Source organism: Rattus rattus, chromosome 8 (assembly GCF_011064425.1).
Source record: "Rattus rattus isolate New Zealand chromosome 8, Rrattus_CSIRO_v1, whole genome shotgun sequence".
Classification (NCBI taxonomy): Eukaryota; Metazoa; Chordata; class Mammalia; order Rodentia; family Muridae; genus Rattus; species Rattus rattus.
Genome location: NC_046161.1, coordinates 90,723,645 through 90,745,900, shown reverse-complemented (window position 1 = coordinate 90,745,900; position 22,256 = coordinate 90,723,645). Strand labels below are relative to the sequence as shown.

Below are 22,256 nucleotides of genomic sequence, written 5' to 3'. Positions count from 1 at the left end.
TTATTTCAAGGAGCTACAGAAGCAGTGTCCTCCAGAACCTGGAGGGTGGAGGCAGAAGGCCATTTCAGCCCTCTCTGTGTAGCCCCTGGGATCTAGATGCCTTTGACTTCTTTCCCATAGGGCTGGAGACCCTCATTTCACAGCCCATGGTTGGAGCTGTGAACGTTTCTATACAGTCTGTCCACCCATCGACTGTGGATGCTCTTCAGTGCTTCCTCCTGGCTGTCTGGATTCTCTCCTGGTCTCTTGGACCCTTCCTTACCCCGGCTTGTACCTGTGTGGCTCTCACTTCATTCCAGTTCTGAATCAGGAAGCTCAGCAGAGTCTTGGAGTTGTATGTTTGAGGTTTTCTGTTGTGTGTGTGTGTGTGTATATGTGTATGTGTATATGTATACTCAAATATATATATATATATACATATATACATACGCATATATGTATGCATACACACACCTATATCTATCTATATCTATATATCTATACCATAAAATCTACTATTGGAACTACATTGAAATGTACTTGTATGTGTTGTTCAGTGTATAACCTTGGATATATTATCCAGTGTATCACCACCCATTTCCAGAACTTTTTCACCCTCCCCACACTGACACCTGCTTAGCTATCTACATACACACTTCCTGTTTTACCCAATCATGGCATTCTCCTTCCTGTCTCGGGAGCGCTACATGCCTCATACGTGTGCTGAGCATCTGTGAGGTTGTGTGCTTGTCCTGTCATAGCTGGCTTCTTCTACTTAGCATTGACTTCCCTTCCCTTTATGAGGTGGATAATACCACACTGCATTGTATATCACTAGCCGATGCCACGCCCTCTAATGATAGACGCCTGTGCCTTCCCCTCTTGTGACCGCTATGCAAAACACCGCTATGAAAAGCATCGCTATGAATGTGGCCTGTATCTCTTTGGGCTCCTCTGTCCAGTCCCTTGTCTTAGCAATGTTGTGTCCCTGTTGATTCTGCCGGGCTAGAGTCCGAAGGCTGCTGAGCTCATCAGATCAGCCTCTTCCTTCAACCCAGTGCGATGGAGAAGTGACCTGAACCTGGAACCACACCTGTGTGACTAATGGCCGAGCCAGGCCTCAGCCTCCAGACCCCACCAAGTCTGTTCTCCATCTTCTCGTGTTGACTTCTGCTTTGACACAAGCTTTAAGCATGCAGAACAGCAGTTGGCACACACCTCTGTCCACTCACAGGAGAAGCAAGTGTTTCTGGGCCTCCCCTCCCCATCTGACTCCAGGCTCACTCTGCCTGCCAGCCTTTGGGACATCCATTGCCACAAAACATCAAAGAGCCATTCTCCAGAGCCTTCCTGCCCAGGAGCTCTTGGACCCAGGCTCATAACCTTGCTGTGCCTCTCTCCTTAGCAAGGGCTCGTTCTTTGTGAAGAGCAAAAGCCTGGCCATGTGTCCTCTGGCACCCTCGGAAACCAGGACATTTCCACCCTGGCCTCTGACCAAAGCTAGACACAAGTGCTCTTGTCTTCTTTGGGGGGCCTGGACCTGGCTTTTCCCTGAACATTTGAGTCCACATTCTTTGTGGAGAGCAGGAAGAGAGGAGGACATGGGAAGGGCAGGAAGGAACTAGAGAGCGTATTGAGAGATTTTTCTGGGCTGGAGCTTTGACCCATTTGGCCACCCCGCGGCCAGCAATACAGGGGGCACATCAAGTGCCTCCAAGCAAGAATGGAGTAGAGTCAGCATGTCCTCTACTCTCTGTACTCTTTCCTAAAGACAGTGATTTGGGGGGATTTCCCCCTTCCCCTGTGGGAGTAAGTATGGTCACTGACCTCAAGTGTTGAATCCAGACTTACGGGTCTGTGCCTGACCTGTTCTCCTGATCATGTGAGCCATTCCTGCAGGAATGCTTCCAATGGCCTGGGGCAGGCTTTGCAGGTAGAGAACTCTCCTCACATGGGCCAGCTCCTAAATCCTTTCTTGCTGGTATTTGACTCTCCGAGCTATGCTAGCAGAAGGCTATTGACCAGGCTTTCTTTGCTGGCTACCAGGTCTTGCAAAGATTGTTCCTGCGAGTCCTTGGCAGCTCCACTAGGTTAGGTAGCATGTAGAGAGCTAACGGGTAAGATGAGCTCGCCTTGAGGTAAACACAGGTGCTCTGCACAGATAATAAAAGGGGACAGGCAGGTGAGTTGAGGAGATGACAAGATGGGACGATGGTTTCAATAAGGGAGGCATGTGATCTGACTGGTTCAGGTTTGCTTTGGTCTGTGTGTAGAGGAATAAAACTGGGGTACGATGAGGTGGTAGCCTAGGACTATGGGGGAGGAAACAAGAAGGAGAAGGTTCCAGAGATCGAGAATGGCGTGGGATGGGGAAAGAGAAGAAAATTATGGAGTGGAACTGGGAATCGAGGGGCTTATCATATATGGACTGCCTTTCATATCAAGAGCAGAATCAAGGTGTTTCTAGAGGAAGCGATGGACGGACTTAGAACCGTAGACTGATATCTACCACCAGGAGAGGAGGGGTGGAGCGTGGGTTTCAGAGAAGAGGAGGGAGGCTGATTTTCTTTTCTCATATAAGTTTTCATTAAGATGTCAGCTGGGTAGTGCTGGTGCACATCTTAGCCACAGCACCCGGGAGGCAGAGGCACCGGATCTATGTGAGTCTGAGGACAGCCTAGGCTACAGAGTGAGTTCCCGGACAACAGGACCACATAGAAAAACCCTGTCTTGAAATGACGACGACGACGACGATGATGATGATGATGATGATGATGATGATGATGACGACGACGACGACAATGGTGATGATGGGAAAAAAAGAAAAGAAAAAGGGAAGGAAGGAAGAAAAACATATAGTCCACATGCACAATTGCAATTTTTAGCATGCTTATTGCCTTAACTTGGGTTTCATTGCTGTGAAAAGACACCGAGACCATGGTAATTCTTATAAGGGAAAACTTTAATTGGGCAGGCTTACAGTTTCAGGGGTTTAGTTTCAGGGGTTGGAAGCACAGCAGCATACAGGCAGACATGTTGCTTGAGGAGCCTAAATCCTCCGTCTTGATTCGCAGACAGCAGAAGGAGACTGCGTACCACACTAGGCATAGCTCGAGCATAGGAGACCTCAAAGCTCGACTCCACAGCGACACCCCTCTGAAATGTGCTACCCTCCCCCCATGCCAACCCATTCAACAGATGAGTCTACAGGGGCCATACCTATCCAAACCGCCACGCCTATCAAAGTTGTGCACTTATAAATCACCAATCAATTCACAAATTAATAATCACTAAGATTACAGCCATTAATTCCTGGATGTTTTTGTATCCCCCAGACATTCATACTTGAGCAGCTACTCCTCATCCTCCCTCCCCCAGGCCCCAAACTCTACTCTCTGCCCTTGTGTGGTTACCTGCTCTCACGTCTCGTATGCATGGAATTATATGGCATGAGCCTCGTGCATAGTTTTGGTGCTTGGAAGGTTCTTTGAGTTGCAGAAGGCATTCAGATTCATCTCTTTCGGGTATGGCTGACATTCTGGTGTACAGATACACGGGCTCTGTTCACTCTTCCATTAGTTCCTGGGACTGTCTCCCCTTGGACGGCACTGGCATGACACTCGGTCTGCTCTGGGTGGAAAGTGTTGCTGGAACACCCAGCTTCTTGTTTCTCTGTGGGTTTAACGTTTTCGGTTCTCCTGGGTGTACTGCTAGGGGTCACGTGTTTAACATTGTGTCCCTCCCACAGTGTATGAGGGGCCCGCTTGGTGAGCTGTTCTGGGAGGAGAGGGAGACTGAAACTTACCCTTGTTTCTAGGATAAGAATGGAGGTGAGAAGGGGTTGGGGATTTAGCTCAGTGGTAGAGCGCTTGCCTAGCAAGCACAAGGCCCTGGGTTTGGTCCTCAGCTCCGGAAAAAAAAAAAAAAAAAAGAATTTATAAAAAAAAAGAATGGAGGTGAGAACAGAGGAGAAAGTGGCGACAGGGGACTAGATGGAGGCGACTGTGTTTAGAATCCTTAGGCTCTCTGGACTCCACCAGGCACAGCCACACAGCTTCTCTTCCCAGGTCTACATGTCTGCCCACAGGTGTAAGTCTGGGGAGAGGGTGGTGAAGCTATTTGGGAGTGGGTGTTGGGAGAGCAGCCTTAAGCCCTCCACAGCCAAGGCATCTGTCCTTACCCTCCCTTTACTACCCGTCTGCTGTGAAGATCTGGACATGCTCAGAGGCAGGAAGGCATCAGGAACAAGATGCAAAGGTGAGTTCAAAACCTCCTCCATGGTTCATTGGCACACCAGCCTGAAGTTTCCCGGGCTCAGCAGGCTTAGTTTCCTCACTGTAATTGACTGGCCTCCCAGAGTGGCCCTGAGACGGAATCCAGGTTGCGGACCGGCGTGGTGTCTCTCCACTCTTCCCAGCTGCCAGGGCTCTGTTGTGTTCTCGTGATGCTCCTGGATCCTGGTCATGCCACTGAGGCCTTTGCTGACCTCTGCACCTTCTCCTCCTCCCTGTCAGGAAGCAAGGAGGGGGAGAGAGGTGGGGGAAAAAGGGACCTGGGGCAAGAGTCCCTTCAAGGGCCTGTCCCCAGTGACCTACTTTCTTTACCTAGGCCCTACTGCCTGAAGTTTTCACCACCTCCCAAAATAGAGCGACCAGCTGGGAGCCGAGCCTTCAGTGTGTTTTATATTCAAGCCATAACATCCCCATCCCTGAGAGCAGCATCAGAGGACGAGTGTCCCTGGCTCCTCTAAGAACTCTGCAAAGTCATGGAGTTCCCAGAATGGGGGCGCTCACACCTACAATTTGTACACCAACCTAGGGGAATCTCAGGCCTCATACACACCTACCCCATAGTCTCCTCACAGTTGGAATAGTATAGCATCGTGAACAGGTATCCCTGGGGCTAGTAGCTGTGGAATATTACTTACTGTTGTCCTTTGGCCATTGTGTTGAGAAAGCTGGTGTCCTTGCCAGAGGGAATCCTTCCTCATGGCCAGGAAGCCAGCTGGAGGCTCTGTAAAAATTTGGCTCCTTCCCTGGAGACGGTCCATGGTGGCCTGGCTTTCACAGCCTGCCAGGGCTTTGCAGCTGAAAAGAAAAGCAGTTCCTCTTTAGGGATAGTGAGTGGTTGGTGCACCCAGCCATGATTCCTGGCACCCAACCTTGACCTAGAGAGGGAGCACAGTGCTGACAGGAAGGAGCAAGCCTGTCGCTGTGTATGTATGCTCTGCGAGGTGCTGTGGCTTGATGCGGATGGATTATAGCTGTGGAGACACAGGCTTTCCCACCTAACTTGCCTGGAAAATAGGCTTGATTGTCCTCCCTACCCATAGTAGGCCTGGATTACAGAAAGAACAAACTTTAGATGCGGTCCTTGGGGATATATCATCTCTAGAAATCTATATATCTATATCTATATGCTAACTTTTTATTGATTCTTTGTGAGTTTCACATCATACACCCTAGTCCTGCTCATCTCCCTATCCCTTCAAATCCACCCTTTGCTCTTGCAGTCCCCCCCAAATAGCTCGCGCGCGCGCGCGCACACACACACACACACACACACACACACACACACACACACACGCACAGCACAGAAAACATCTCATTGTAGTGTGTCATCAAGTGTGTCATCATCTGTAGTGTGTCACAGTGTGTCCCACAGTTTATCCCTCTGGCCACGCATCTTCACTTGCAGGTGCTCATTGCAATGAGTCATTGGTCTGGTTCGAGTGAGGTCTCTGGCTTCCGTGACATCATCAATATTGAATCCTCACTGGGACTCCTCCCGAGTATCCTGTTGTTACCCTGCGTCATGAAGATCCTGCAGCTTTGAGTCAGCAGGACTGGCCTTTCCTGAGTCCCAACCATTCAGAGATGATAGAGATTTTGGGGTGGACCAACTCGGAGCCCTGGGTCTGGGCCTAGGTGGTAGATGAGCTGGTCAGCCGGCCCCCTCTCCCTTATTCACACTACCACGTGGAGCCCAGCCCGGATTTGCTCACCCATCATGCTGCCGTCAGCAGGAAGCAGGATCAGCTCTCCTGCTCTCACACCCTCACACTGGCTCACCTGTGCCTTCGCCATTAGGACCAGCTCCACTGTACTGCCCAGGACAGGAGCAGGGCCAGCTCTCCCAAGTGGTGCAGCCACTAGAGACAGGGCCAGCTCACCCAGTGTCATGACCCCAGGGCCTCAGGGGAGGGCATCACCCATGTGTACACACACACACACACACACACACACACAGAGAGAGAGACAGAGAGAGAGAGAGAGAGAGAGAGAGAGAGAGAGAGAGAGAGAGAGAGAGAGAGAACAGTGCCTGGCTCCTGATCTCTGCCACTCACTGTGAAGTAAGTTCAGGGCTGAGCCAGGTTACGAGACACAGGTCCATGTCCATGAGGGAGACCTCTTCATAGGTCTGCCTCTGAGCAAGGGTGGCTGGGACAAACCAGAGAGGAGGGAATAGGCTTGGAGGCCATAGTTTCAGCATGTGTTTGGAATCTGGACAACCAGTCTGGGTCTAGGCGGCCAGACCCTAGATAAAGAACAGGAAGAAGAGAGGAGAAAGGGAAAAGGAGAAAGGAAAAAGGGAAGTAGGAAGGGAGGAGCCAGTCTTGACAGATCCATCAAAGACCCAGTCTGGCGGGTGCCCATGCTGGCTGTCCGCCCACCCGAGACTTGTGCAGTGTTAGCATGTGGGATTAGAGCTTAGAGCAGCTCCACATGATCCTGCTGTTCTGGTGTTTTCCATCTGGAGACTCTCTCTGCCTCCCAGTGCTGCCTGCACCACCACATGCTGGCAGAACACCTCTTCCCCACAGTGATTAAGGCTTCTTACTTATCCAGAGGCCTCCCACCTTCATGAGCCAGGGAGGGAAGCAGGCAGAGTTGCTTTCCTGAGAGTGTAAGTTGGGGACCTTCAGCTGCCCCAGGAAGGCTGGGTGGCAGGGCATGGAGTCGGGTCTGTCTCAGGTGTTTCCAGGCACGTGAGTCAAAGCAGAGGCTGCCACCTCCTCCTGGCTGCATGTCCCCTCGGGCCAAGAATAACTTTCAGCCATGTGTGTCTTCAGTTTTATATACTGGTTGTTACTGGTATATCAGGCCATATGTGTTTTGATCATTCGTAATTTTCTATAATTATTTAAGTGTTAATAGCATACATTGCACAAAATAACAGACTTTGTCATGACACCTTCATGCACGTATGCAATTACTCCCATGATCCTCTCTTGTCCCCCCACCCCTTTTTTAAAAATTTCAGATAGTCTCCTTTTTACGTGTGTGTGTGTGTGTGTGTGTGTGTGTCTGTGTGTGTGTGTGTGTGTGTGTGGGGGGGGGGGAGAGAGAGAGAGAGAGAGTCTCTATGCCTCTCTCTCTTCTATTGACTAGGAAGCTTGAGACTTTATCTCTGTTCTTCGGAAAGTTACGGCACAGACACAAGAGTGTGTCAACTTGTATTTTTCCATCAGTATCAGGATATAATCAGGACCCGGAGCCTCTTCCCCAACAAAGTGAGGCCTTCAGGTGGGGCTAAATACCCTTTAACCATTACCAGAATAAGGACAGCACATTGAGACCAGAGGGTTTGAGGCTGCAGAGATGGCTCGGAGGTAAGGGAAAAGATTGCTCTTGTAGGGAGCTGAGTTGGGGTCCTAGAGCTCATGCTGAGGGATTCACGGCAGCCAGAGTTCAGACCAGAGCTTCTGATGTCTGCTTACGGCCCCTCTGGGCACTGTACTCTAGTGAAACCCCAACACACACACACAGAGACAGACAGACAGACAATTAAAAATGAGAATAATTGGGGTTGGGTATTTAGCTCAGTGGTAGAACACTTGCCTAGCAAGCACAAGGCCCTGGGTTCAGTCCCCAGCTCCGGAAAAAAAAAAAAAACCAAACAAACAAAAATGAGAATAATTTAAAAATTTAAACTAATGCTCCCCTCCTCTTCTCAACAAGCGGTTTTTAAATACCATAATTGCTTTAGATTTGAGGGGGTTTTATATTTGGAAAGAAGGCATTTCTTACTTCAGAGCCCTTCAGATGTCGAACTTGCTGGTTAGGTCCGTTCAGCCTGTAACCGTCACCGTTTCCTGGCCCTCGCTCAGGAGTCACCGTAGATTTCAGTTTCAGATGATCACGCATCCTCTTGCTCTGTATCTATGCTGCTGCAGTTTAAACCTGGTACCTCACACATGTCAGGCAAGTTCTCTGCCACTGAGCTACATCCCAGTGCCCCCCCACCCCCCTTTTAACTTTTTTTTACCTTTATTTTGAGATGGGGTCCTGGTAAGTTGCCTGCAAGGGATCAACATAAACGTCTCATCCTCCTCTCTCAGCCTCATAAGTGGTGGAGAGGACACACCCGACCACCAAGCCTGCTGGCTTCCACAGTCTTCTAATTGAGTGACAAGTTTTACTGCATCCAAATGTTTGCCCTTCCGTTTGCCCGCCGCTGCTGCTGCCGTTTCTCTTCTGTGGATTTAGTTTTCACTTTAATGACTTACGTTCCCTCTAGAAAGCATGAGGGGGTTCCTGCAATGTCAGACATGAGCATTTCCCTTCACAGAGGGTTCCTGTGTTGGCATTACTGTTTTGAAGATAGGCTTTTCTTGTACCCCAGGCTGGCCTTGAAATCCCTGTGTAGCCAAGAACGACCTTGAACTCCCGTTCCTCCTTCTACCTCCCAAGTGCTGGGGGTACAGGGATGCTGGCTTCAGAGGAGTCGCTCTTATTTCTAGATTTATATTAACTTTTGAATGATGTCTGCCTTTTTATAACAGAGACCTTCAAAGTCTGCGAGCACATCAACTACATTAGTATCATGATTTCTGATCTCGCATTCATCTCTTCCCGTGCATGAGAAACCATTTCACTTTCACACATTTTGTGGATTGCCGTGTAGGGTAAGGGGCAGAACTGGAGGAATCCAGCCTGCCTTAGAATCTGGGGGTCCCCAGATTCCTCACTCTGTGGCTGTCCTTGCCCCCTGCCCACCACTGACTCTACACGAGAATCTCTCACCTCTTTTCTTCTCGGGATCTGACTGGTTACATGTGGTCCGCCAGGATCAGCGCATGTGAGAATCTGAGCCCCACAAGATTCATTGTCTTTTCCTCAGTTGCTCAGCTCAGGGCCCAGCAGCACCCTCAGTGCAGCTATGTCTTAGAAAGTGTTCAGCATCTGGTCACTTCTCTTCCCAACGTGGTCCAGTCACTGGCTTGCCTAGATTACCATGAGGCTCCTAACTAGTTCTCCGCTTCCACTCATGGCTTGCCCTCTGACCCCCAGCATTGGGCTAGCCTTTGCACAATGTCCTCCGGATGACATCTTTCTTTGCCCACATTCTCCACTGGGCCTTATCATGCTCAGCAGGAGGAAGGGCATAGGGCAACAGACTCTGACCTTGGACCAGCAGGTACTGACCACACCTCTACCTCTGAAGTTTCGGGGTATCCCCCTGTTGGAATGTTGCTCCCCAGATCATGAGGCTCTGATTCGTCCTGTACTTAGTCATTGCTCAAAGGTCACCTACTGAAGAGTAGCTTCTTGACCTGTCCAGAACGATAATAAAATCTGCACCGACCTTCACCTGACTAGATCAACATTTAGTCTATGTATTTATGTGTAGTAAGGTTATAGCAATCATTCTGTGGCTTCGTTGCTAAGTTTTGGCCTCCTTCACCCTGCAACCAAAGGGCCCACAGCCTGCCTGGCGTACAGTAGGCTCTCAAATATCTCCTAAGTGAATAGACGAAGTTGCCTAGCTGCATGTGCCTTTAATTATTCACATACAAAATGGGTACATTTGGGGTTAGGTCTCAATTAGACACGAGCACTGTATGTCAGGGAATGAAAAGTGGGCGTCAGGGGTCTGTGCAGTGCGGAGTCTTGAGGATGGCTGAGGGTTGCAGTGCCTTCCTACCTATACCTGATGCCTGCCCCAGATGCCTCTTCCTGCCATTTCCATCCTGTGATGTGGACCTTGACGTCTGAAGGCTTGTCCTCCTCCAAGCTCTGCATGCGTCCACACACACAGGGCTTAAAGAGGCCCTTCTAACTGGCCTGGTGTCTTTGGAGCCCTCCCCACCTGAGAGCTTCAAGGTGGAGGCCCTGTTTCCATACCTGTGCAGGAGGAAGTAGAAGCACAGAGAGGCAGGCACACCCCACAGAGAACCTCCGTTTGAAAGAGCTAAACCTCGGAATCCAAACCCAGCTCTGGGGTTTCCCAGAGGGCCTTGTGAAAGTTGATCTCTGACTTCATGAGGTTTGTCCTTGGGCCACAGCACTGTGGTCCGTCCAGTGAGCAAGGAGGTTGAAATGAGCCAGGAAGAGGCTTACACTGAAGCAGGCTATGAGGTGGCTGAAACTCCTCCTGTGAGGACAGCTGGGTCTGAGCCAGCCACAGTGGGGACAGCAGCAGTAGCTTGGGGTTCTATAGTCTGTAGTGACTTCAATGGGAGCGGGGGCAGTCTCTGAATGATCTCATTCCTCTCCAGTTCTGGACACAGCTGGGCAGGAGGAGTTCAGTGCCATGCGGGAGCAATACATGCGCACAGGGGATGGCTTCCTCATCGTCTACTCTGTCACCGACAAGGCCAGCTTCGAGCACGTGGACCGCTTCCACCAGCTCATTCTGCGTGTCAAGGACAGGTGAGGGCAGCAAACAGGGCCTCCCTACTCTCCTCCTTGGCTTATGGGGATCCTCCTCCTCCTCCTCCTCCTCCTCCTCCCTCCTCCTCCTCCTCCTCCTCCTCCTCCTCCTCCTCCTCCTCCTCCTCCTCCTCCTCCTCCTCCTCCCCCTCTTCTTTCTCCTCTTCCCTCCCTCTCCTCTTCTTTCCCTCCCGCTACAGATTTCTCTGTTATTTCCTCTAAGGCAGCAGTTCTCAACCTGTTGGTCACAATCCCTTTGGGGGTTGAATATCAGATATTTACATTGTGATTCATAACGGTAGCAAAATTACAGTTACAAAGTAGCAACAAAATAATGTTTTGGTCGGAGGGGGAGGGTCCCCACAACATGAGGAGCTGCACTGAAGGGTTATTAGGAAGGTCGAGAACCACTGCTCTAAGGTCTCCCCTGACTCTTTCCTGGCTCTCTAAGCCGCTCCAAAGGCACCAGGCCTTAGCCCCTCCCATTTTCATAAACTCCCTCAATCAAGGAATCATTGTTAACAGCTCTGTTTCCCACCCAGGCCCGATTTAACCCAATTGCATTATATGCAAAGAGAAAGTGAATTTCCTCTCCGGAACACATTGAAATTGATTAAATTGCATTTGGCAACAAGGTTTACAAGTCCCTCGTTAACGGCTTTTTTTTCTTCATACTCTATGACATAATCAAATCAAATCTATAACAAATCAAAGCCTAGTGTCTGGCTTAAGCCCGTCTAATGCTGCCAGTCAAAGAAGCAGTGCAAAACGAAAATGTAAATGCAGAAGAACAAGCTTTGACTGAATCCCAGCAAAGATGGAGAAACCCAGGCAATGGCCATTCCACAGCAGGAAGGGCTTAAAACGTTGCCTGGCAGGGGGACACAGACACCCAGAGTGATCGGCAGCTGATTAACATGAGTTCAGCCCACAGATATAAGACACCCTCCAACGAGACACCCTAAGTGTTCCAGAGGTGGGAAAATCTTAATTTACTCGCTAATCAAAGAAATAAAAAGTAGCACTTTTCACATTTCAAATTTTAGGTTTCTTCTTTTTTTTAATGTGAAAATATTCAACATTACCCCAAATGCCATGGGCTGCTGTTTTGTTTCATTCAAAAGTCAGTAAGGTGCTGATGGGGGCGTGCCTCGCCGTGCCCCACTTCTGGAGGTCTCTCTTCTCCGTTCTCATTTTGCTGCTGCCATTTATGTGCTGTGCCAGCCCCTGTCCCTGCTGCTCTTCATGGATCCTGGCTGAGGCCTGCATGGTTTGTATATCAGAGCCTTGGAGAGCTGAGTAGAGTCTGGGAAGCCAGGTCCCACAGCAACAGCCTCAGGCCGACCTCCAGGCTAGCCTCGACCTCCAGGCTAGCCTCGTAACAGAACCCAGGCTCCTCCTGCCTGGGCCCCTGTCTCCTGTGGACAAGAGGAGGCCCACTGGGGAAATGCTGTGGGAGGAGGCTGGCTCACTGTCTGGCTGGCATCCCCTGCTGGTGTAGACGCATGACTCTCACTGCTATTATCTGAATTCTCCTCCTTCCCAGGGAGTCATTCCCAATGATCCTCGTGGCCAACAAAGTGGACCTGATGCACCTAAGGAAAATCACCAGGGACCAAGGAAAAGAAATGGCGACCAAATACAATGTAGGTGACGTGCATGGGAGCGAGCGAGCGTGCGTGCGTGCGTGCGTGCGTGCGTGCGTGCGTGCCTGTGTGTTATGTGTTTGGGCCTCAGGGCTATGTGTGAAAGCCCATATGCCATCCCTCCTGCAGTGCTGGTCTTTGGAAATAGGACCAAGGCCTCCTACTGAGACGCCACAGGGAGGCCACAGGGTGCAGTGTTGAGGGATATTATTTGAAACAAGCAGAGAAAACACCCTCTGCAGCCATGAGAGGCTCTGGGGTAGAGGTGTGAACAGCTGCCTTCAGATTGACCTGGTAGCTGTGGTATTCAGGGCTTTCCTGGCTGAGAGCCGTCCTGCCTGAGGTAGCACGTATCCAGCAACGGGCTATACGAAGGTGTCAGCTCTTCCTGCTTGAGAGCTAGCACCTGCTTATGCTGAGTTGCTGCTACCTGCTGTGTTCACTGAGGAGCCCCCGCCCCCTCCAGGTCCAGCAGTGTACTAGGGAAGCATAGATATCAAGTCCTCTACCCTTACAGCCATCATTATCCCTACTTGGTAGACATTGGCACTGAGGTTGCTTCAGCTGTACCCTATCATAAGAATTTTAGCTTTCTTAGGTCACTGTAGTGTCCTTGCCCTCTCCACAGTGCTGGGTCAGGTCTCTGCTCCCCAACCCTATGTTGGCACAGTGCGCCGGTCTCCTTGGGGCCTGCCTACCAGCTGGAAAGTCAGCTGCAGGGTAGCCCTATCACTACCCAGTGGACTACACATAGAGAAAGGCATGCTGGGAGCAGTTTTGTCTGTCTGTCTTCTGTATTAATTCCTTTATTAATTCCATCATCCTTGGTCCTGGAGAGCAATGATTCCCTGTCTTTAGGTGCTTAGTGATGGAGACAGGTAATAAGCAAAGTAAATTACCATTTGTCTGGAGGTGACAGGTCCTACGGAAACAAACAAATGGGGGGATGGGAAGAGGAAGTGCCTTTTTAAACAGGTGGGTTGGGTCCACCTTAGCAGGGACTTAAGGAGACAGAGGAATGGCCAGACAGGTATCTGAGAAAAGAACATCCTAGCAAAGGATTGTTATCTGTGAGCCCCAGGGTTGGAGTTTGCGAGTCGGCAAACCAGCCATGGTGGTGGAACAGGTACCTGCGGGTGAGTCCCGAGAAGTGCAGTGTGACTGAAGCAGTTATGGCCCCTGGAGGGTTTAAGAGAGATGTGACTTGTAGATGAGCAGCTTCTCTCCTGCGACATTGTTGACAATAGTCCGCTGGGAAAGAAGAGACGCACAGAGAGTCATGCAGGGGCTGCCCCAGTGCCCCACGAGAGGCTGAGAAGCACGTGAGGGTGGCAAGATTTGGGCTGAATGTCTTAGAACCCACAGCATTTGCTCACAGATTGGATATGGGGCAAGAGAGAGAAAGGTGGATCCGCAGGCATCTGTGATAGCAGACCCCTAGATGCTGGGGCTGGCTGAACTCCCAGAAGGGAGGGCTATTGAGGGGATCTGGCTGTGCGTGGTTTCCTACCTCGCTTCTGCATGTATCCAGGGCTGCACAGTGTCTCCAGCCATAGGTAGGGTTCTACCTGGTTCTTATCAGGAATGCCTGCCATGCGCAGGGGTGGTGCCCAGCTCACGAGACGCTCCAAAGCTGACCTACCACACAGGTGCCTGTGGGAGGCCAAGTAGAAGGCTGACACTGATTCTCTGTTGACCCAGCAGTGTAGAGTTCTTGCAGGCCTGTCTTTCTGAGTTCAGTCTCCTCACAGCAGGACGGTGCTTGCCTCTGCTGGTTAATTCAGCAAAGGTGGGGAAAGGGAGACTGGGAAGCCAAATGGTTATTCCACTGTGGAGGGCACTGTCCTTTTAGAGTTAGCAGAGGCTCAAATAAAAATGTCAAAGGCTTGACCTGGGGCCTTTGTTTGTCTCTGCATTACAGTAAGACCTCTGCTTGAAGCCTGCAACCTGCTAGCATCTGACCTCACAGGGTGGTAACATGGATATTGACCCCTGTGTGTCCTGGGCAAAGCTTCCCTAGGCAACGTTGACTGCCCTAACTCCGTCAACTCCCTAACTATCAGCTACGAAGCTTGCTCTGCCACCCTCCCCATGCATTTAAGGAATGGATGACTTACCCTCTCCACCATACTTAGCTTCTTCAAATGTATTAGAATAAAAGGCACCAATTTTGTGATCAGGAACAATAAGTTTTGGGAAGGTGCAAAGTCATTCACATCCAGGAGGCCAGGGCATGTTTTCTTGAACTCCCAAGCCCTGTGTGTGGAGGACTTCCTAGTTTCCTGGGATACCCATCACAGGACCTAGAATTGTGTGTTATCCTCCCTGAGCCTTTGTTCCGCCCTGCTGGTCTGAGGTTTGGTGGGGGCATGGCCCATGGGGTCCTGTCAGCCATAGCTTCCCGGTGCAGCTCTGGTTCCAGGGAGAGACTATCATCAAAGCATCATCCTTGAGTAAACATGGCCAAGGTCCTAGGCTTCTAGAGCAAACAAGAGCAAGGCTGGGCTGGAGAGCTGGAGGTAAGAGACCAGGGTGACCTAGGTCCAGGGTCCTTCTTAGCTCACACCTCCTCAGCCTGCCTTCCCCACCGAAGTTCACTCCGGAGGAGTCCAGGGAAAAGGTCAGAGGTCATCCCCAAAAGAATGAGAGAACTCAGTGTGCGCAGCGAAACAGTTTGCTCTTGAGAATAAAAAGGGTGTTTGGATTCCATTCTAGGGAGCTATTAAGTATCTCTCTGTGACCAGAGAACAAGAGAGAGTTAGAGAAGCCATTAGCCAAACTCTCCAGCCTTACAAGGCAAGAAGAGCCTTGGGGTTCTGTCAGATCCTTGGAACCTCTGGAGTTTTGTTTTGGTTTTGGGACAGTTTCTCTGTGCAGCTCTGTCTGTCTTGGCACTAGCTCTGTAGACCAGGCTGGCCTCGAACTCACAGAGCTCCACCTACCCTTGCCTCCCGAGTTCTGGGTTGAAGGTATGAGCAGCCACCACCCGGCTTACACCCGTATATTTAAAGGTGGAAGAGGGCCCTGTGGGTCAAGGTGCCAGGTTGACCAAGCTGAGCTTTGCTTTCCAGATCCCATATATAGAAACCAGTGCCAAGGACCCGCCTCTCAACGTGGACAAAACCTTCCATGACCTAGTTAGAGTAATTAGGTAAGCACTGTACCCTCCCCTTGCTCCTCCCTGGCTACACCCTCTATGGTGGAAAGGGGGAAGCCAGACTACAGCAGGAACACGTGAGGAACAGAACTCCCGAGAGACTGGGCATGCCCAGGCCTCATTCGCCATTTCCTGTGACCTTACAGTTCCCCTCTGCCCTTTGCCCTCCTACCTCTACACTGCCCCCAGGTATAAGTGGGGGCTGGGGGTGTTGTGGGGCTATAGGCATGCAGTGGAGATCAGGTATCCTAGTACCTTAGAACCCCAAACTTTCAACATATCCAACACAGCAAAGAACAAGCCCCTTTTTCTACTGCCCTTGATATTAGAGGCCCCAAGATAGCCAAGTATGGTCCCTGAACTCAAATTCCAGAGACACTGTGTGTGCCTTCCAAGACCTGGGGGTCTTCAAGTGCCAGTAGCCCTGAGAACAGACTCTGGATGTTCATTCCTTTAAGACAGTATTCACTTCCGGCTGGAGGATGGAAGCTGAGTCCTGGCTCTGGCCCCACCACATCCAATCCAGTTTCTAAACCTTTATCATCCCCAACAGTTAAAGCCCTGTCTTCGGTACCTTATGTGATGATTCAGGCTGTTGAATCAGGTCAGCTGTGACTCAGACCTAGGTCTGTAAAGGTGCCCCTTGTTTACCGCCTCTTGGTCCCCTGCCATGTGCACACCCCTGCACACACCCACACACGCTTCCTCCACAGCCTGAGTTCACCCTCGTTTCCCTGCACAGCCCTCACTTCACGTATGTGTTGGCTGTTGATGGACTTCCCATGCTGCCGTGAATTGATCATGGAGCCGTAACACCAAAAGCAACCCTTGGGCCTAGGAAATGTTAACAGAAAACATGGAAAAACATTGGTACCCGGTTGGCCAGTTATTTTATCTAAACTATGGAAAAGAGAACTGGGCACAAACGCCAACTCCGTTATAAAGCCCGTGGGCTCACTACGAATAAATGTAGTCACCACCAGACGGCAGAGGGTTTCATTTTCCCTTCCCTTCCTCTTTGGCTTTTGCTTTCTCCAACTAAGAGATGCCACCCAGCCTGGTCTCCTTGTGTGGCTAGGACAGCAGCACCCTCAAGCTGTCCTTCAGCCTAGGGCTGTCAGAGACTGGGAGTCACAGAGAGGACAGAGAGGGAGTCACAGTACAAAGGAAGCAGAAGGCTTACTCTGACATCGTCTTTGCTTCCTTTGTTGTTCAATAGGCAACAGGTTCCAGAGAAAAACCAGAAGAAGAAAAAGAAGACAAAATGGCGAGGGGACAGGGCCACCGGCACTCACAAACTACAGTGTGTCATCTTGTGACAGCCTGAAGCCCTGGGCATAGCAACCGTGAACTGCCAGCCCTGGGACCAGCCCACTGCCTAACTGCACTGAGAACCATTTCTAACCACAGCCCTTGGCTCTGGACTGGGCACAGGAAGAGAACAAGGGAGGAGGGGCAGGAGCAGGCAGGGGCTGGCTTCGCTGCCTCTCCCATGGAGACATGGAGACAGCTTCCAAACCCTTGTTGTTGAGTGAGCCCAGTTCCCAGTCTCTTGGTGGGCTTGTTGTTTCTTTTAACTCCATAGGGCTGGTTTGCTGTGGAAGTGCTTTTATCCACGTTCAACGCACCAGACAAGCCATGAGCAAGCTTCCTCCCTGACCCCGTCCCCAGTGTCTGAGCTCTTGTGTCTTTTGTAGATTTTTAAATTATTTGAGTAATGATTATTTTATTAAAGAGGTCTGTGCCCATTGCCTGGCAAAGCCCCAAGTCTTTGGCAGACCTCCGATAAATGTCTGGAACAGGGCTGTTGTCTTCTTAACTGAGTGTTCCTAGCAGTGCCAAACTCCATGGATGGATGAAAGACGGCCGGCCGAAGCGAGTGGATTCTTATCAGAAGCCTGGAGTCAAACCCAGGAAGCAAACAGACCCCAGAGACTGGGGTGGATTTACCTTGAGGGCTTTGGTGTGGTTGAAAATGTCAGAGATTAGAAAATAAACCCCCCTCGCCAATACCTCCCCGCCCACACTGAAGTGAGAGCCAGCTGGACCCGCTTCACCCCTGGAGGGGATTCTCTCTCCTGAGTGTGGAGAGGCCACTGACTGGTTTTGCACAAGTACTCATTTGCTTTCCTGCTTTCTGGGCAGTGGATAAATTCTGTGTTCAGATGTGGACAGGACCTTGGGCTTCTCGAAAGTGTCCCTGTTTGCTCTCAGACTGTGTGTTGCTGTGCCTCTGACACAAACATAGGGACATGTTCAAGGAATCGAATGTGACAGCTCTGAACCGAAGGCACTGCTGTCTGGGAAGCCCCAGGACTGAAGCCATCTCCACCTGGGTCAGCTGACCATCACCTTTATTGGTCCGGCCAATGAGCAAGCGCCTTCTAGCACGAGTGGTATGGCTGCCTTTTGGGACACACTTCCTTTGCTCTCTTTGGTCAAAGGGGAAGAAAAGCTGAGCCGGTGACATGGCCCATACACTTATTTCAGCAGGGACACCTCCCGCCATGATGCACCCCTCCCTCTCTGGTGCTGCTAGTGGGGTAGAGATTGCCTTTTTCCAGCTAAGATCCCCATGGAGGAACAGCAAGAACAAAGTACACCCTGTGAGGGGGTCAGAAGCGGAGGTGGCAGCGTAGTTAGTGACCTGTCAGCTCCCCTCAGTGGCTGGGCCAATGTGGAGAAAGAAACAGGTGGAAGGAAGTCCAAGGAAATCAGGCACCGAAAGGATGTCCAGCCTCGTGATTCTTTTTCAACCCAGAAAGTCCTAAGTTGTTCAAACACAGGGTCATCAGGACAGAAGGCCCCCATTCAAGGGACAATTCTGCTGCAGAAGGAAATGACCCCACGCTTGTGCCAGCTAGAGGTCAAACTTCCTACTTACCAAACTGCCACCCACCCCGATTTTTATTTCTATTCCTTAAAAGGATGCCAGGTGAGGTACCACACCATTTCTCGGATCCTGTAATCCTTACGATTATTTTCAACACTAAAAGGACCAGGCTTTCTCCAGCCTCGGGCCACACCCATAGTAGCTGCAGCCTGGAGAGAGGACAGATGGAAGAAAGGTCAGGATAGTCTACACTCAGGGCAGCAGCCACTGCCAGAGAAGCCATGTCCTGCCACCTGCTCCCGGCACACCCCTGCTTCTGTGGACCAGCACCTCCACTGTGCAGAGTGGGGAGTCTCCCCGGAAGCAGAACAGTTGCCTAGACCAAAGCCCCCAAGTCACACAGATAACCAGAAGGGAGGCTCCCAGCACTCCCGCCCCTCTCCGAAGCAGCAGTGCATTCAGACCCATCATCCAGGGCATCCATTCTAAACTGCCCACGTCCTAAACTGACTGCACATGCGGATGGACAAACCGGCTGACATCCCGCCTTGTGCAGTCTCTAGAGCAGGGCTTTCATTTTCCACAATCCCCCCACCCCCCGTGTGTGACATGCATAGCTGACACATCAGAATTAGAAATGAGCCCTCTGACAGAGTTTCCAGGGAGGCAGAGTATGCCCAGTGAGTCCCCATCACCAGCTGACAGGGGACATCGGGAAACTGTTGGCCGGGACACCATAGGACTGAGGATCCTTTGGGTCTGTATTGAGCTGTCATTCCGAGGTCCCCTCTAGCCAGAAACCTGTGTTCCCATCACATCCGATGCACCCCTGCGATCCCCTCACCCCTGGCTTCTATTGTGTGCTGATTTTCTTCCATTACTCTGCCATTTCTTCATAGGTTCGTTTCTCCCCCTAGCCATCCCCTCTCCCCAAGTATAGGGCTATGCTGTGACCCCCTCCTTCTCAAGCACCTTGCCACATGGGGAACATCTGGATGTTGCCTTTAGGACTTCCCCATCTCCCCATGACTCTCGACGTGGAGTACCTGATTGGATTAGTGCGGCCTGTCTTGCCTCCCAGGAGAGATGACCCACTGACCATGCCAGCTCTAATCCCAAAGCCCCTCAGACCCACCACACTAAGTCCAGAGCCACAGAGGGGTCTCTTCTTTTAGCAGCCCACCTGGTTGGAGACTCCACATTGGGTCGGGTTTACCCAGAATGCCAGATACTTGAAACACTGAGCCCTTTGTGTGACAGTATTAGCAGGTGGCCGTTGTTGTGCGGCAAGCAAGAATGATGATGCCTGGACATCTTGTTGATGCTTGAGCCTTTTATGTACTTTTTATCAAGTCTTTGTGTATCTCCACTTATTAATAAAGAAACAAACAGAGATCCTGTCTTCTTTCCTCTTCCTCAAACACTCCTGGCTTTGCGAGGAGTTTTCAGCTCTTTACTAAAACATGAACCTCTTTCAGAGCACAGCCTTGGACTTAGTCAAACCTCAGGTAAAGAGGGAGCCTACTGGTGGCCATGGAGGTATCTTTCCCTGCAGGAGCCCGAGAGAGAATATCTTATGTCTGTATGGACGTGGCACCTGTCATTTATAAATCTGATGGCCTATGCCTTGACAGGAAATAGGAGGTGGGACATCCAGGAGACAGAAGGATTCTGGGGGCGGGAGTTTCACCAGGGAAGATGTGCTGAGATGATCATGTGGCAGAATTTAGATTAGAACAAGTGGGTTATTTTCAGTTATAACTTGTCAGAGAAGAGCCTAGCTATATGGCCAAGGTATTTGTAAATATATTTAAAGTCTGAGTTTGATTTCTGGAAGCTTGTGGCTGAGAGAAAGAACCAGACCCCTTTTTTTTCCTATAAAGGCCACTTCCTCAGTGGGATTCCACTTGTCCCTCTGCCTCTTGTGGGAAACTGTTTTTCTTGTATTCAAATGGAATTCCTGATCCCTGTCATTCTTCGTGCCAATATCACCCAGCTCCTTGCTTCTGGTTCTCAAGTCTTGGACTTGCTCTCATCCCCCTCCACCCTGTCTTGTAAGCGAAGGTTGTCGATGTCACCCTGCGAATGTGTCTAGAATCTACCTGTTTCCTCTACCTCCCAGCGGACAGGTGAGTCGACGATGCTACTCTTCATGTCTTGCTCTTGTCGTCTCACAGTTCACTCTCAACACAGCCAGCACAGAAGTTCTGGGGAACTTTAAAGCGAATTCACGTCTCCACTCTGTCTACCCCACCATCACCCAGTAGCTCCCCCAATCCCCTTTTCCAGCCATGCCAAGGTGGGCTATGCCATTGCACATAAGTAAGGAATGAGCAGGTGGGCATTAGCTAGAAGAGCAGCCTAACGTGTTCCTTCACTTGATGTCAAACACTGAGTTCTGAGCCCCACAGCAAGGTCCCAGAGACATCAGAACCAGAAGGTTGTTCCCCTGACTAGTTGAAAACCACAGCCACATTGGATTCGCTAATTACATCACTGTTAAGGAGTGAAGATTTGCCTTCAAAGTCACCCTTCTTTCCCCCCCTCCTTTCCTCCCTTCCTCCTTTCCTTCCTCCCTCCTTCCCTCCCTCCCCCATCTGTACGGTCTATGTACATGCTGGTGCACAAGCACTGTGTGCATGTGCTTTTGAAGAGGAGCGGTTAACAGCAGATGTCTTCCTCAACTGCTCTCTACTTGTCCTGAGACGGGGTCTCTCACTCACCCGCTGTGCTAGGCTACCCGGCCGGTAAGCTCTGGTTGTCTGCCTCACCAGTGCTGTGCTGACAGATGGCACACGGCTCACCCAGCTTTCACACGGGCCCTGGCATTCAGGTGTTCATGCTCGCACAACGAACACTACCAACGGAGACACCCTGCATCGCCAGAAGGACTATTTGAAGAGTCCACGTTGATTTCGTTTGAAGAGGCCGTGGATAAAAGGACCCTGGGTCACAGACATTGACATTGTCATTACCCTGGGCCCTGTCACAAATTTCTCAATCAGAATCTTCATTTCAGCAAGCGTTGAAATGGTTTGCGTGCACAGTAACTTAGCAACATTCAGCCCAGGTTTGCTGCCTCTCAGCCTCTGAGCCAAGCTCCCCATATCCAACCTGCATTGTCTCTCAACCTGTGGCTCTCGACTTCTTCGGGAGTCAATGACCTTTCACAGAGGTCACCAAGGACTATCAGGAAATACAGATATTTAAGCGTATACAGAGGACTGAGTCACACCAGGCGAAGACGCTATGGGCTTTCAGTACAGGGAACAGCTGACCACGCTTTCCCAAACCCATGCCTGGGCTGACAAGCAGAGCTAAGGTCCTGGGACAAGTGCTTCTCGGTGTGTCCCCCAGACTAGTGGCTTCAGCATCAACAGCCTACTTATTAGAAATATCCACCATCCTGCCTCACCCCAGACCTCCAGTTGAGCTGAAGCCCTGCGCTGTATTTGACAAGGCCTCCATGGCACTCTGATGCTCCCTGAAGTTTGAGAATCACCCAGTCACCACGGTTCCAGCCTGCAGACATGAACAGCTACAGGGGTGATTCATCTGCAAGGCAGCTGTGGTCCTGTGGGAGGACCTCTTTCCTTCCCACATCTAATAAGGATTCTCCAACATCTGGAACTAAAGATCCTTCCCAGGAGCAGGGTTATTGACCTTAACTCCACACAGTTGCAAGTAGGATGGCGAACACCTCTGGGTTCGTGACCGTCACATTGTGTTGGGTTCTCACTGGGCCTGGGGTGCTGCTGTGAGGAGATGTAGCAGCCTCTCCAGCGCTCTTCTCTGATGTCAGTCAGGCTCTTCTGGCAGGCTCACAGCCACGGAGAACAGGAAGAGGAAACGAAAGGAGAGGAGATCCAGCTACTCTGAAGAAGCGCTGACAAAATTGTTAACTGAGTGGACATGTCCCTGCGTGCCCTCCCACGACATCCTGAGGGAGGGACAGGGGTCAAGCTGCCTTTTTCCCAGTTCCCTCT

General features: G+C 50.8%; 1 protein-coding gene across 2 annotated transcripts in view; it reads left to right on the top strand.

The window, feature by feature from the left end:
• Mras (muscle RAS oncogene homolog) overlaps nt 1–19,674 on the top strand; it is a 52,745-nt gene extending 33,071 nt beyond the window's left edge. For both annotated transcript variants that reach the window (XM_032910138.1, XM_032910139.1), the window contains exons 3-6: nt 10,481–10,634; nt 12,181–12,280; nt 15,352–15,431; nt 16,657–19,674. In XM_032910138.1, the coding sequence (XP_032766029.1) occupies nt 10,481–10,634; nt 12,181–12,280; nt 15,352–15,431; nt 16,657–16,756 (434 nt within the window). In that variant the 3' untranslated portion in view covers nt 16,757–19,674. The remainder of the gene's footprint in view (nt 1–10,480; nt 10,635–12,180; nt 12,281–15,351; nt 15,432–16,656) is intronic.
• The last annotated feature ends 2,582 nt before the right edge of the window (nt 19,675–22,256 follow it).